Source organism: Macaca thibetana, chromosome 18, assembly GCF_024542745.1.
Source record: "Macaca thibetana thibetana isolate TM-01 chromosome 18, ASM2454274v1, whole genome shotgun sequence".
NCBI classification, from domain to species: domain Eukaryota; kingdom Metazoa; phylum Chordata; class Mammalia; order Primates; family Cercopithecidae; genus Macaca; species Macaca thibetana.
This window is the reverse complement of record NC_065595.1, coordinates 57,189,552-57,205,916: the sequence shown is the minus strand read 5'-3', so window position 1 is coordinate 57,205,916 and position 16,365 is coordinate 57,189,552. Positions and strand designations below refer to the sequence as shown.

The 16,365-nt window shown below is 44.3% G+C and overlaps 1 protein-coding gene across 7 annotated transcripts in view; it reads right to left on the bottom strand.

The window, feature by feature from the left end:
- Window positions 1-16,365, bottom strand: part of TMEM241 (transmembrane protein 241) — a 163,726-nt gene that overhangs the window by 125,096 nt on the left and 22,265 nt on the right. For all 7 annotated transcript variants that reach the window (XR_007721298.1, XM_050767991.1, XM_050767992.1 and 4 more), the window contains exon 4: window positions 1,381-1,462. Coding sequence is in view for 6 of the 7 variants with exons in the window: in XM_050767991.1 (XP_050623948.1) it covers window positions 1,381-1,462 (82 nt within the window). In the remaining variant the exon portion in view is untranslated. The remainder of the gene's footprint in view (window positions 1-1,380; window positions 1,463-16,365) is intronic.

Sequence of the window (16,365 nt, the reverse complement as noted above, 5' to 3'; positions counted from 1 at the left end):
GGGCAAGCCTCGTGGTCTGAGCTGAGCAGCAACGTGCACCGTGGGTCAGTTCTCAAGCCCACCCAGGAAGGTTCTTTCCCATTGCATATATCACCCCATCTACTCAAGCTTATGAATCATGAAAGAAAAATGATTATTTAACTTCAAAATTACAGTCCTCACTGCTATTTTGCAACTTTGGAGTTGCTGTCCTAACAACAACATTGTTATCCAATTAGGCAGAGTTTGTTTGTTTGTTTTTACTGTTTTTATAGCTGAGATCTAAGGGGCTAACATAACAACAAGAATTTTACATTAAAAGACTAAATTGTTTTTTTTTTTTTTTTGAGACGGAGTCTCGCTCTGTAGCCCAGGCTGGAGTGCAGTGGCCGGATCTCAGCTCACTGCAAGCTCCGCCTCCCAGGTTCACGCCATTCTCCAGCCTCAGCCTCCCGAGTAGCTGGGACTACAGGCGCTGCCACCTCGCCCGGCTATTTTTTGTATTTCTTAGTAGAGACGGGGTTTCACCGTGTTAGCCAGGATGGTCTCGATCTCCTGACCTCGTGATCCGCCCATCTCAGCCTCCCAAAGTGCTGGGATTACAGGCTTGAGCCACCGCGCCCGGCCAAAAGACTAAATTGTTTTGCACATTCTGCACTTTCCCCGAAGTGAGAATACAACTATTTTCTGATAGATAAAAACAGTTGGCAGTCATGGTACAAGACTAGAGGAGGTATTAACATCTTTCCTGATTTTTAAGCCACCTTCTGTTAATGATGGTTTTAATGGATTCTCTTTTGATGGCAAAATAAATAAATTTTTGGAGTTCCAAATAATGTATCTGGAAGTAGCTTTGCTCTTCACAGTTCCTGCATTTGAGGAGCTCAGTCCTGCCGGGAAGTGGTGGGAGAACAAAACAGTCAGCTTGTTTTACTAGCTTCCCCATGTACAGGACATCAACCCTGTGCCAGGCATTTGCATCCACGACCAAGCTCACCAGGTCACATTACCAGTGGGCAGGGTTTGGTTCCTCAGAAGCAAGGAGTAGTTTGGGCCCTGCCTTCCTGCTCCTGTGGACAGCCTGCATTCAGGCAGAGCTCGGACATTCCCACTCTGCCCATCTCCATGGGGAAGCAGTCCCAGCAGGGCCTGTCTCTGGCCGGCTCCACAAATACCACTACTCTTTTTCTCCCTGTGCATCCCCACCTTGTAACACAAGTTGGCCTTCCCTGTTATCTGATTATCTTCAACTCAACAAAAGGGGGCCCAAGACTTGTTCTCCAATCTAGCTTTATCATTATTAAAGTGATTCTCTGCCCTTATTGATCTGAGGCACGGTAAGTTAAAAGGCAAAGGGGAAAGGGAGAAAGGAGTTGTTCCCCCTGAACCTCTAACACTTACCAGTCTGGACAAGGCTCTGGACCCAGCATAGATCATACCCACAAACAGCACTGAAGCAGGAAGCCACGCCAGAACATGAGATCTGAAAAGAGGGAGAAAAAGCAGTAACACTTTTGCCCCTTTTTGTTAAGAAAGACATAGCTGCAAAGGTTGACCCTCCAGATGCATCAACTACAGCAACAGAGGCTGTCTAAACATCCCTGGCAGACTTGTTGAGTGAGATGTGGTCTTCATTCACTGAGTAGTGGAGGCAGACAAAGCCATCCTACCCACAATCCCATCGTTACCGATCACCTAGCCTAAGAGGTCCCAGAAATGGAAATGGTAACGCCTTGCTGCAGCTTGGAAGAGAGAACAGATTGTTTTTTTTTTTCAAGGGCAGTGAACAATTATTCTTTGGATTTTAAGTAGCCAAAAGTTTTGAATCCACAACAAATTATTAAAAATTGAAAAGGTTATTTACCCAGGCACTACACCAAACAGCTCCGTGGAATCACAATAAAAAGAACCAGTTTCAAGGGACGAAGTTGAAAAAAATAATCCCAGAACTTCAGTTGGATGGCCATAGTCTGGCTTTTTCAACCATTAACCTGGCATTGCTGGAATTCTGGTTCAGGGACTCTTCAAGGACTTCCGAAGGGTACATTTATTTTTCAATTGTAGCCACACCAGGAACTGCTTTTCTCTTACAAGTCAGAATCAAAATCCTAGTTCTCACATGCAGTGCATATCACTGAGGTTGCAACCTGCTTCTCTCATTAGCTAGAAATGCATTTTATTGGCCGGGCATGGTGGCTCAGGCCTGCAATCCCAGCACTTTGGGAAACCACGACAGGTGCATCAGTTGAGGTCAGGAGTTCTAGACAAGCCAGGCCAACATGGTGAAACCCCATCTCTACTAAAAATACAAAAGTTAGCCGCGCCTGGTGGTGGCGAGCGCCTATAATCCCAGCTACGCGGGAGGCTGAGGGAGGAGAATCACTTGAGCTCAGGAGGCAGAGGTTGCAGTGAGCTGAGATCAGGCCACTGCAATCAAGCCTGGATGACACAAGACCTTGTCTCAAAAAAATAAAAAAGAAATACATTCGATCTACTAATTCAAGTTCCCAGAGTTATCCTAATAATGAATAAAAATAAATGAAATTATTCCAGCAGGATATAACATAATAATCCCAACTAACTCAATGAACTGATCTCCTGGCATGATGCCTGCTCAAGAAATGGTCTTTGTTAATTTTATTAGCATGGGCAGGCACTCCATCCAACATGAGGCCTGATATGTACAACTTCCCAGAGAATCTAGCATTTAAATGTTTCCAATCTCTAGTAAGGGCCTTCAAACCTTACTCGCTGTATAAATTCATTGTGCAAATAGTCACAGCAACTTACAAGGTGCTGAGAATTATCAATAACAGCAGCATCATAGGTAACATTTATTGAGCACTTGCCACAAACCAGGCACTTTGCTGGCTTTTTGTTTTATATGTTTTAAATGTTTTATATGCTGCATTTTTGTTTTAAATGTTTTATATGCTGCATCTTTCTTAAAGCTGCACAACAATCTTATGAGGAAGGTATTTATTATTATTACCCTCATTGTGCAGATGAGGAAACTGAGACACAAGAGTTTAGATAATTTGCCTGTGGTTAGAAGAGCTGGTAAATGGCAAAGCCAGAATTTGAATTGAGGTCTGTCTGGCTCCAAAGCCCTAGCTGTTAAATGCCCATTCATATTTTGCCTTCACGGATCTCATAATCTAATGGGAGACACTGACATACAAATAGATAAGCTGCAAACACTTGGATAATTGACCAAGCGGCCAATTATCTGAGGGATACTCTGTTCTCACTAGTCCTGCTGCGATAGATGTCGGCATCCCCAACCAAAAGATGAACAGATAAAGTAAGATCCCAACCTCCATCACAATGGGTCAGGGGTGACATCAGTCAATTGCTTTACTTCTAGGAAATGGCTTTTCCCACTTGACATTAAGCTCGCATGAATCAAGGGAGGCAGGATACAGGCCCATGGCCTGTTGTGCACCAGAAGGAAGCCCAGAGCACATACTGCAGGCAGGGCACTGAGGAGGAAGGAGGAGGTGCACTGGGTGAGACGGCAGCTGGCCTCACTGCGGGAGGCCCAGGACTTTGGAATGTAAGGTCAGCGAGGCCCCAGACATGTGTACTCCATGCCCTCGTAAAACAAAGAAAACTGCTGAGTTATATATTCCAAGAGGCATCAGGGTGTCTGAATGCCCAGGGACGCGAGGAAAAGAAAATATGCCTAGGGAACACCTTGTATTTTAACCCTCCTACCCTCAAATACAAAGAAATAACTTTAACTAGAAAAGAGATACACAGGACTAGTACGACCAAACAGACTTCTGGGAAGTGTTAGAGGACAGCGGAGTGAGCATCTGGCTCCAGACGTGGGACCACCTCCCAGGCACGGGATCCTGGTGCGTGTGTTCTCCAAAGTTATCTCCCTCAGGGGCAACAGGGCCAAAGCAACACACACTCATGGCACTTCAGACACACAGGAGAGGTGGCAGACTGCAGAGCCACCACGTCAGTGTGACGGCTGTATTTCTCCACCACACACCAACCTAAGACCATAGCCACTGCTAAGAATAATACATTTGAATCACTGGAAAAATTGCTGACAAAACAGGTGTGGGCAAGGCAAGTGTGAAGGGATAGGGCAAAAAGGAAAAAGAATTAAAAATCAAAGACTCTGGATTTGTATTGTTTCAAAGTATCTAAGGTCTCATTCTACTTTAACCACGTACTTCAGTGGAAAATCATAGAGTATATGCTAAGTGTAGTATATGCAAGAAAAGGATACCAGTCAACAATCCACACACAAACGAAAAGCCTTACCACAAAATCAGCAAATTAATGCACATTTATATGTCTTTAATTAAAATAAATAGACTGTTTCAGCAAAAGATGATTCCCTAGGCCAGGTGCAGTAGCTCACACCTATAAACCCAGCACTTCGGGAGGCCAAAATGGGAGGATAATTTGAGGCTGGGAGTTTCAGACCAGTCTAGGCAATACAGCAAGCCTGTCACTACAAAAAATTTAAAAATTCAGCTGAGTGTGGTGGGTTGAGACTGTAGTCTCAGCTACTCAGGAGGCTAAGGTGGGAGAATCATTTGAGCCCAGGAGGTCAAGGTTGCAGTGAACCATGATCATGCCATTGCTCTGCAACCTGGACAGCAGGGGTAAGACCTTGTCTCTTAAAAAAATATATAAAAATAGGCCAGGAGTGGTGACTCACACCTGTAATCCCAGCACTTTGGGAGGCCGAGATGGGCAGATCACAAGGTCAGGAGGTTGAGAGCAGCCTGGCCAATATGGTGGAACTCTGTCTCTACTAAAAATACAAAAATTAGCTGGGTGTGGTGGCCGGCGCCTGTAGTCCCAGCTACTCAGGAGGCTGAGGCAGGAGAATCACTTGGATCCAGGAGGTGGAGGTTGCAGTGAGCCAAAATCATGCCACTGCACTCCAACCTGGGTGACAGAGTGAGACTCCATCTCAAAAAAATAAAAAATAAAAAATAAAAATAAGATTCCCTGATTTATGTGACTTTCAATTAATCCACTAATTATCTGACTGACAGAGTCAGAAAAGGGAGCTGCTGGATATATCATTAATGTCTCCTCCACCCCTCAAATACACTGTGTCACACGGGTGGGAACTGTATGTGTTTTGTTCACATAAAATAAATGAAAACACTACATTGATAACTGTTATAAAGGAGACTAAAGGACTATGCTATACCATAAGGGAAACTGACCTAATCAGTGAGAATAGGGAAATCTTACCCATATAAGTGATGTTTGAGACGAAATTCAAAGTTAAACTGGCTACAGGAGACAGGGTAGAACAGTGCAAGGGATGCGACATTCCAGACATAAACATGGCATGTGCAAAGGCCCTGTGGCAACAGGAAATTGGAGGAAGGCAAGTGTAGCTTGAGTAGATAGAGGAATAAACTCAGGGTAGGGAGGGCATAATATGGTCTAATTTGCATTTTGACAAGGTTGCTCTGGCTATAGTATGGAGAACATGTTGGAACAGGGTTTGGGTGGTGCATTAAGACAAGAAAAAGTTGAAAAGGCTTGACTGGAGAAAATCATTAATTCAGTCTTAAAAATTATTAATTTGAGATGCTTTTAGGACACTCAACCAGAGATATCGAGTAGGCAACTGGATCACGGATCCTTTCCTGTCCTCTAGTGAGCAAGAATGCACTGTTAAGTACATCTTACATTTGATTTTACTGTATTTCCTTATCCTTCAGTTTTGAGAATAAAATACACAAGGTGGGTGGATCATGAGGTCAGGAGATTGAGACCATCCTGGCCAACATGGTGAAACCCATCTCTACCAAAAATATAAAAATTAGCTGGGCATGGTGGCTTGTGCCTGTAATCCCAGCTGCTCGGGAGGCTCAAGCAGGAGAATCTCCTGAACCTGGAAGGCAGAGATTGCAGTGAGCCGCGACTGCCACTACACTCCAGCCTGGCGACAGAGCAAGACTCCCTCTCAAGAAAAAAATAAATAAATACACATAACATTTTCTTCAACATAATGTCTCCCTTTAGTTTATTATTACAGCAATAAAAGCCTTCTGTGGCTTGGAAAGACGTTGTCACAAAACTATTCTTCATTGCTATGGTCTGAATCTGCGTCCCCTCAAAAGTCACATGTTGAAGTTCTAACCTCCAAAGTGATGGTACTAGGACGTGGTGTCTTGTGGGAAGTGATTATGCCATAAGGGAAGAGCCTTCATGAATGGGATTAGTGTCCCTATAAAACAGCCGCAGGCAAGGCGCGATGGCTCACGCCTGTAATGCCAGCACTTTGGGAGGCCGAGGTGGGTGGATCACGAGCTCAGGAGACCAAGACCATCCTGGCCAACATGGCCAACCCATCTATACTGAAAATACAAAAATTAGCTGGGCGTGGTGGCCTGTGCCTGTAGTCCCAGCTACTCGGGAGGCTGAGACAGGAGAATCGCTTGAACTCAGGAGGCTTGCAGTGGGCTAAGTAGAGGTTTCAGTGAGCCGAGATCATGCCATTGCACTCCAGCCTGGCGACAGAGTGAGACTCTCTCTCAAAAAAAAAAAAAAGGCCAGGCACGGTGGCTCACACTGGTAATCCCAGCACTCCCAGCACTTTGGGAGGCTGAGGCAGGAGGATTACAAGGTCAAGAGATAGAGACCATCCTGGCCAACATGGTGAAACCCCATCTCTACTAAAAATACAAAAATTAGCTGGGCGTGGTGGCCTGTGCCTATAGTCCCAGCTACTCGGGAGGCTGAGACAGGAGAATTGCTGGAACTCAGGAGGCTTGCAGTGGGCTGAGTAGAGGTTTCAGTGAGCCGAGATCACGCCATTGCACTCCAGCCTGGCGACAGAGTAAGACTCTCTCTCAAAAAAAAAAAAAAAAAAAAAGGCCAGGCACGGTGGCTCACACTGGTAATCCCAGCACTCCCAGCACTTTGGGAGGCTGAGGCAGGCAGATTACAAGGTCAAGAGATAGAGACCATCCTGGCCAACATGGTGAAACCCCATCTCTACTAAAAATACAAAAATTAGCTGGGCGTGGTGGCCTGTGCCTATAGTCCCAGCTACTCGGGAGGCTGAGACAGGAGAATTGCTGGAACTCAGGAGGCTTGCAGTGGGCTGAGTAGAGGTTTCAGTGAGCCGAGATCACGCCATTGCACTCCAGCCTGGTGACAGAGCGAGACTCCCTCTCAAAAAAAAAAAAAAAAAGGCCAGGCATGGTGGCTCACACTGGTAATCCCAGCACTTTGGGAGGCTGAGGCAGGCAGATTACAAGGTCAAGAGATAGAGACCATCCTGGCCAACATGGTGAAACCCCATCTCTACTAAAAACACAAAAATTAGCTCGGTGTGGTGGCCCATGCCTGTAGTCCCAGCTACTCAGGAGGCTGAGGCAGGAGAATTCATGGAACCCAGGAGGCGGAGGTTGCAGTGAACTGAGATCGTGACACTGCATTCCAGCCTGGGCAACAGAGCAAGACTCCATCTCAAAAATAAAATAAAATAAAATTCCAGGCCCAAGGGAGCTTGTTCACTTCTTGAACCAAGTGAGGACGCAGCTGGAAGGCACCTCCTATGAATCAGAAAAGTGGGCCCTCACCAGTCATCAAATCTGCTGGTGCCCTGATCTTGGACTTCACAGCCTCTAGAGCTGTGATAAATAAATTTCTGTTGTTTATTTATTTATGTATTTGAGATGGAGTCTCGCTCTGTCACCCTGGCTGGAGTGCAATGGCACAAACTCGGCTCACTGCAGCCTCCGCCTCCAGGGTTCAAGTGATTCTCTTGCCTCAGCCTCCTGAGTAGCTGGGATTACAGGTGCCCACTACCACACCTGGCTAATGTTTGTATTTTTTAGTAGAGACGGGGTTTCACCATGTTGGTCAGGCTGATCTCAAACTCCTGACCTCAAGTGATCCGCCTGCCTTGGCCTCCCAAAGTGCTGGGATTACAGGCGTGAGCCACCACACCCGGCCAATTTCTGTTGTTTATAAGCCAGCTGGTCTATGGTATTTTGTTACAGAAGCCCAAATGAACTAAAACACTCGTTAACTCATTAATATTCATTAAGCACCCACTCTATTCCAATCTTCTAGTCAATGAAGACACAGCTCTTAATATGACAGACCAAGTCCAGCGAGGGACTTAGGCAATAAACAGACTGTAGTAGTCATGGGAGGAGAGAGAGGGGTGTGGGGGAAGGAGAGAGAATGGCTGACAGCTCCACATACATAATTTCAAGAACTGTTGACGCTTATTCCTGCTGCTCAAGAATAAGGATTTGGATCTCTGGCTTTACAGGTTTCCACAACTGTTATTGTGCTGTCACAATCCGGTGGGGTCAGACCTTTCAACAGTTAGTTACCTGGTATGTATAAAATCCATGACAACTGAGACTTCCATACTTTTCCAGGTAGTATAGAGACAAGGTAAAGACATGAGCTGCAAGTGTAGTGCTTCTTTGTGCTTTTGTCATCTCCTGAAATATTTTTTAAAATCATTTCTTCAGGAAGAAATGAAGCTACAACTTTAAAATCCTAGTTAGTTCTTCTGTACTTAAGGATTATTTTGTAGGGAGATATGGCAACAAGTGATACAACTCATACCTGATTCTGGGCACTAGAGAGTATAATCTTATAACATTTACATGGTTATCCGAATCTTTCGAAATTATAGTTTTCTTGCTCCCAAGGAACTGCCAGCAATTTGCAGATTAACTTTAGCCAATAGCTCTACGAGACAGAGAAACTTCACACGTTTCCCTGGGCTGAGCTATGTTCTCAGTTCTAGCGTAAGCCAGGTCATGTAGGGGTGGTGGCGGGAAGGATGTACATAGTCCAGGGCAAAAGGTTTCATAGAGTGGAAAGAATGTGACCTTTGTGGTGTTACAGCAGATAAGGAGGCCATTAGCCTGATCCTGTCTCTGCACTAGAGGCTCCTAAGTAAGCAGACCACACCCAAACTTGGATGCATTTCTTGTAACTGACTGAAAAAGAAAAACCAAAACTGAGCCTCAACCAATCACAGTCAACCAACCAACTGGTTAAAAATCAGGGACCTCCCACTGAACTATACCCAAAGAAAGCCAATGCCTAGCTATAGCCAATTATGTAGTATCTTTATTTCCACATTCAGCTACTTCAGCTATAAAAGCTCATGGCCAGGCTGCTGCAGTAGAGTTCTCTAAGCCTCCTCTGGTTCTGAGTGCTGCCTGAGTCATGAATTGTTGTTTGACCAAATAATCTCTGTTAAATTTATTTTGTCTAAAGTTTTTCTTGTCTTTATTTATTTAGGGATAGGGTCTCGCTCTGTTGCCCAGGCTGGAGTACAGTGTGCCATCACGGCTCACTGCAGCCTCAACCTCCCAGGCTCAAGTAATTCTCCCACCTCAGGCTTCCTAAGTAGCTGGGACCATAGGTGCACGCCACCATGCCATGCTAATTACCTTATTTTATTTTTGTAGAGACAGTGTCTCCCTGTGTTTCTCAGGCTGGTCTTGAACTCCTGGCCTCAAACAACTCTCCCACCTCAGCCTCCCAAAGTGCTAAGATTAACAGGCATGAGCCACTGTGCCCAGCCTAAAGTTTTCCTTTTAATGTGGTCAGGCAAAACTGGATCCATATCCATAGTCTGCAATGAGAACTCACTTTTTTCATTTATCAGATGGGGATAATAATGCTCAGAAGGATTCTGAGAAGATAAGAGAATGAATATACAGTATTGGGGGGCAGTGCATGGCACATTAAAAACAACCACCTCAATAAATGTTGCCCTTCTGGCTTTTCTATACATCACTAAAAGGACAGAAACCATCAAGGAAGACTGACAGATCTGCCTACATTAAATGCAACAGCTAAAAACACCATAAAGAAAATCAACAGAAAATTAACAAACCAGAAAAAAACACTGCCAACATATGAAACAAGCTGGAGTTTAATATCCTTAATGTATGATAAATCAACAAGAAAAAAAAAAATCAGCTCTCCAGAAAAAAAGAGTCAGTGGACAAAAACAGGTAATTCTGTCTGTCTGTCTCTTTCTCTCTCTCATACACACACACACACAAGAAATATAAATGACCAATAAACATATGAAAAATTATCCAACTTCCCTAATAATAAAAAGAAATTTAAATTAAATAATTTTGAATTAAAGATACATCAGGCTTTGCCCAAGAAACTAGCAATTTTTAAAAGTTATATCCAATAGAGGGAATAATGAAACCAACACCCGCACGCTGCTGTGAGATACAGACTGGTATCTTTCCGTAACGTATGTACGTACTACTTGGCTGCATTTATCAAAAGCCTCAATATGCATACTTTTTGAGCCAGAAAATTCACTTCCATGACTTTATCCTTGGATATGAGTAAAGTTACCTACAATAAGGTTTTCATTTACAAGTGGAAATAAAACAGCACTCTGGCCTCATTGCTGGTCAGCAAATATGCCAAGCACCTCCGGGTTGGCTACTGTTTCCTCTGCCAGGAACCCTCTTCCCGCAAATTACCTGCATGGCCCGTTCTCTCACAGACTCAGATATCTGCCTAAAAGTTCTTTTATCTGTGAGTCTTTCTTACCCACTCTATATAAAATAACCCCCAGTCCCCTGGCCTGTGACACACACACACACACACACACACACCCTAACCTCTTACCTGGCTATATTCTCTACATGTACCATGATTGACACATTATGCACTTATATTTTCATGTGTTTATTGTCTCTCTACCTCAACTAGAATGTCAGCTCCACAAGGGCAACAATCTTTGTTTTGCTCCCTGCACATCTCCAGCACCAAGAACAATGCCTGGCATATAGCAGACACTCAAATATTTGCACAATGACTCTCCAAGCATTACTTTGGTAACTTAAAACATTTTTTTGTCTTCTCTCTCTAGATGGTTACAAGAGGAAAACAACAGCAACAAAATCCAGCTATGACCATAACTGACATTTCTTCCTTTTCTCCAGCCTTTTAGAGACTTTGCTCTGAACAGAATTGCCGGTGTTGACAGCTACTCGGTTTTCAAGGGCAGGGATAAAAGCAAAAAATGCCTACATCCCACACCTGTCTCTCTGAAATGGCCCTAATGGGGAATTCTAACAATTTCAAATTCAATAAACATTTATTAACAATCATGCTGTAGCCTAGAACTGTGACAACTAACTGCATTAAAAAACACACAGATTTTCCTTTAATAGACATGAACTTAAACTTAGAATCTTGGAATAGAGGTAGTTATTGTGCTTTCTATATCTTATCTCTCTTTTACTTATTAAACAGTAGTACCTGGCTGGGCACAGAGGCTCACAGGTTTAATCCCAACACTTTGGAAGGCCAAGGTGGGCGGATCACCTGAGGTCAGGAGTTCCAGACCAGCCTGGCCAACACAGGGAAATCCTGTCTCTACTATAAATACAAAAATTAGCCGGGCATGGTGGTGGGCACCTGTAATTCCAGCTACTCGGGAAGCTGAGGCAGGAGAATTGCTTGAACCCAGGAGGCGGAGGTTGCAGTTAGCCAAGACTGTGCCACTGCAATCCAGTCTGGGCAACAAGAGTGAAACTCCATCTCAAAAAGAAAAAAAAGAAAAAAAGTAGTATCTATCTATACCAGAAATTTTTGAAAATACAGATAGTCAAGGAAAAGATTACAACTACAATGTTACTCCCCACAGGAAACCACTGTTAATACCTTACTATATCTCCTTCCAATCAGTGTCTATATGCACACATATGAACACTCAACAAAAATGGGATGCTATTGTACACATTGTTTACAACCTGCTTCACTTCACATCTTTCCAGGTCAAAAAAGTCATCCCCAATTTATCAATAATTGAATACCAGCCCTACTGCTGGACATTTAAGCTAATCCTACATTTTTACTACTCTAATACTGTGTGGTTACCCTTACATATACAGTCGGCCCTCTGTATCCATGGATTCAATCAATCACAGATCAAAAATATTAGGAAAAAGGCCGGGCAAGGTGGTTTACGCCCTGTAATCCCAGCAGTTTGGGAGGCCGAGGCAGAGGATCACCTGAGGTCAGGAGTTCGAGATCAGCCTGGCCAATTTATAGTAAAACCCCGTCTTGACTAAAAAAAAATGCAAAAATTAGCTGGGCATGGTGGCGCATGCTTGTAGTCCCGGTTACTTGGGAAGCTGAGGCAAGAGAATGGCTTGAACCCAGGAGGTGGAGGCTGCAGTGAGCTGAAATCACACAACTGCACTCCAGCCAGGGCGACAGAGCAAGACTCCGTCTCAAATAAATAAATAAATAAATATTTTTAAAAAGGATGTTTGCATCTGTATTGAACACGGAAAGACCTCTCTCGTCATTATTCTCTAAACAATACAGCATAACAACTATTGACTCGCATTTACGTTGTAATCTAGAGATGATTTAACATGTATGGGAGGACATGTGTAGGTTATGTGCAAATACTGTGCTGTTTTGTATCAAGGACTTTAGCATCTGGAAATGTTGTTATCTGAGAGGGATCCTAGAACCAGTCCCCCGCAAATATCAAGGGTCAACTGCATTCTTGTCTCATATTCATGGTGTTTTTGCGATATGCAGGATAAATTCCCTGAAGCGGAAACGCTATTAAAAGATAAGTGTATTAAAGTTCGTAACTTGGGGCTGGGTGTAGTGGCTCACGCCTATAATCCCAGCACTTTGGAAGGCTGAAATGGGCAGATCACCTGAAGTCAGGAGTTCAAGACCAGCCTGGCCAACATGGTGAAACCCCATCTCTATTAAAAACACAAAAATTAGCCAGGCATCATGGCGGGCGCCTGTAATCCCAGCTACTCAGGAGGCTGAGGCACGACAATTGCTTGAACCTGAGAGGCAGAGGCTGCAGTGGGCCAAGATCGCACCACTGTACTCCAGCCTGGGCAACACAGTGAGACTCCATCTCAAAAAAAAAAAAGAAAGAAAAAAGTTCATAACTGGGTACCAAATCACCTTCCAGAGAGGCTGTAATGACCTGCCCTACTTTACAGATCTAATGCTGTCTGATTCTAGGATAGCCAGAGGCCTGATCATTAGGAACAAACTAGGCACATATAACTAATGCAACAATTCGCCACCTCTAATTCTTCAGCTGATGCCATCTGGGCCTTCTGTGCTGGTTTATTCTTTCATTGTCCTGTTGGCCCACAAAGGAGGCAAGATGGAATTAAATCCTGAGAAGGTCCTGGTGGGATCTCAGGCGCCTGTGGTATGCGGGCCTCTAGGGAGCTACTGAGCTACAGAAGAAGGGAAGGGAGAGAGAAGGGAAGGGAGAAGGATGGGAAGGGAGAGGGAAGGCAGAGGGAAAGGAAGGGAAGCGAAGGGAAGAGAGAGAGAAGAGAAGACAGAAAGAAAGACAGAAAAAGAAAGAGAAAGAAAAAAGAGAGAGAAAGAAAGAAAAGAAAGAGAAAGAAAGAAAGAAAGAAAGAAAGAAAGAAAGAAAGAAAAGAAAGAAAGAAAAAGAAAGAAAGAAAAAAAAAAGAAAAGAAAAGAAAAGAAAAGAAAAGAAAAGAAAAGAAAAGAAAAGAAAAGAAAAGAAAAGAAAAGAAAAGAAAAGAAAAGAAAAGAGTGTGTGTGCTGTAAGGTCTCCCAGCAACTCCTAGCCACAAAGACTGCAGACCTTACCATGTTGAAGGACTATTTGCCAAGGGGTCTAATTTGAAAACTGTGGTAATAGATGATCTTTCTTAACTATTAATAAGCACAACTATTGCATCTTGTTTGAATCATGGGCCTGTTTTTTGTTTCCATACACATTCTATCATCCCTAAGAACCCTGATGAACAAAGCATTTTACAAGGAGCTAACAAAAGTCTGTTGGCACGGTTTACAAAACTGTTGTTATTGAGATGAAGGCTAATTAAATTAAATTACTTGTTTTTCAAATAGAGCATGCATTATTGAGAGAACATCTGCTCCCTGAAAACAATTTGCAGTTTAGCTCTTCCTGGGTGCTGAAAAGGCTCCTGAAGCTGAATTTTTGAAAATTCTATGTTACACTGACACCTAGTGGATCATAAAATAGTTTCCAAACATGAAAATAAGACAGCAAAAGGCCAGGCGTGGTGGCTTATGCCTGTAATCCTAACATTTTGGGAGGCTGAGGCAGGAGAGGATCGCTTGAGGTCAGCCTGGCCAACATGGTGAAACCCCATCTCTACTAAAAATACGAAATTAGCCAGGCCTGGTGGTACGCACCTATAATCCCAGCTACTTGGGAGGCTGAGGCAGGAGGATCCCTTGAACCCAGTAGGTGGAGGTTGCAGAGCCAAGAATATGCCACTGTACTCCAGCCTGGGCAACAGAGCAAGACTCTGTCTCAAAAAACAAACAACAAAAAGAAACCAAGGTTCATGTTGACTACTGGCATTGCCTAAAATACTAATACCTTACAAATGTAAAGTCAGTATTTTCTTTAAAGTTGGAAAGGACTTCTGCATATTACATCACTAATTATAGAAGACTTCTAGATTTCTTTTTTTTGGGTCCACTACTGGTGACTATGCTCGTCAGTCTTATTGCCCCCTTTCTCCCTTCTTCTCACTTTCTTTAGACTTTTCTCTTTCATTCTTTACTCTTCCTCCTGACTCAGAGAGGATCACATACCCTTGACAAAGTCCAGCCCTAATATTTCTTGAACCCAAGAGCCCTATGATAGTTTCTCACGGAACATAATTTAGATGCGGAGTCAAAGAACTATGGCCCATAGACCAAACCCCACCTGCTGCCTGTTTCTGAAAATACCATTTTATTGGCACACTGTCACACCCAACTGTTTATGTATTGTCTGTCTATGGCTATTTTTATGCTCTAACAGCAGAGCTGAGTAGCTGCAGCAGAGATAGTAGAGCCCACAAGGCTAAGATATTTACTCCGGGCACATCTGTTGGCCCAATTTAGAATAAGGCAGCCTGAGTCCCAACCTCTGGACCTTACTAGTTGTGGTGCTCAAGGCTTCACACACTAGGCAGTGCCCTGGGCTACACACAAAGGACCATGTGACCATTGGGTTTCTGTAAAGTCCCCCCCTTTTTTTTTTTAAGAGATAGGGTCTCACTATGTTGCCCAGGTTGGTCTCAAACTTCTGGGCTCAAGTGATCTTCCTGCCTCAGACTCCCAAAATGCTGGGATTATAGGCGTGAGCCACCGTGCCCAGCCTCAAGCTCCATTTCTCAAGGCACTTTCATCACTGGCTCTTCCCAGCTCTCTGACCATGCAGAGTCGTAACTTCTTCCCACTTAATGTTTCATTTTTTCTGGTCCAAGATTCTCAACACGTAATCTAGTTCATGCTGAAATGGAAATCTTCAGTAAGGTTCTGACAATCCCTAACGCCCAATAAGAGCTTCAAAGAAACCAGTCTACAGCTCCCAACACTACAATGTTTGAAAGGCCACTGCTCTGCTCTTCTTCCCCACCAGGCAGTCAGGCTTTGACCCTGCTGCAGTGTTAGGGGCTGTTACCCTGTACCCTCCACTGTCTGGGCAGTTGCCTCCTCCAGCACCACCTTATCTACCTCACCCCTTCCTGGGAGGACCAAGGCTAGATGTGTCACTGAGTGAGCCTCAGGAGATGGACTACAGGAAAAGCACAGAACAGAGGCAATGTTAGTATAAAAAAATAGAGTTGGCTGGGTGTGGTGACTCACACCTGTAATCCCAGTACTTTGGGAGGCCAAGGCAGGTGGGTAGATCACCTGAGGTCAGGAGTTTGAGACCAGCCTGGCCAACATGGTGAAACCCCGCCTCCACAAAAAATACAAAAAAAAAAAAAAAAAAAAAAAATAGCCAAGCACGGTGATGTGGGCCTGTAGCCCCAGCTACTTGGGAGACTGAGGCAGGAGAATTGCTTGAACCTGGGAGGCGGAGGATGCAGTGAGCCAAGATCATCCCACTGCACTTCAGCCTGGGCGACAGAGGGAGGCTCCTCCACAAAAAAAAAAAAAAAAAAAGGTCCAGGCGCGGTGGCTCATGCTCGTAATCCCAGCACTTTGGGAGGCCGAGGCGGGTGGATCACAAGGTCAGGAGTTCAAGAGCAGCCTGGCCAAGATGGTGAAACCCCGTCTCTACTGAATATACAAAAATTAGCCAGGCACAGTGGCAGGAGCCGGTAATCCCAGCTACCCAGGAGGCTGAGGCAGGGGAATCGCTTGAACCTGGGGGCAGAGGTTGCAGTGAGCCGAGATCAAGCCACTGTACTTGAGCCTGGGCAACAGCGTGAGAAAGAAAAGCGAAGCAAAGCAAAGCAAAGAAGGAAGGGGAAGGAAAGAAGGAAGGGAGGGAGCGAGGGAGGGAGAGAGAGAAAAGAAAAGAAAAGAAAAAAGGAAAGGAAAGGAAAGGAAAGGAAGAAAGAAAGAAATAGAGTTGGGGTGCGGCGCGGT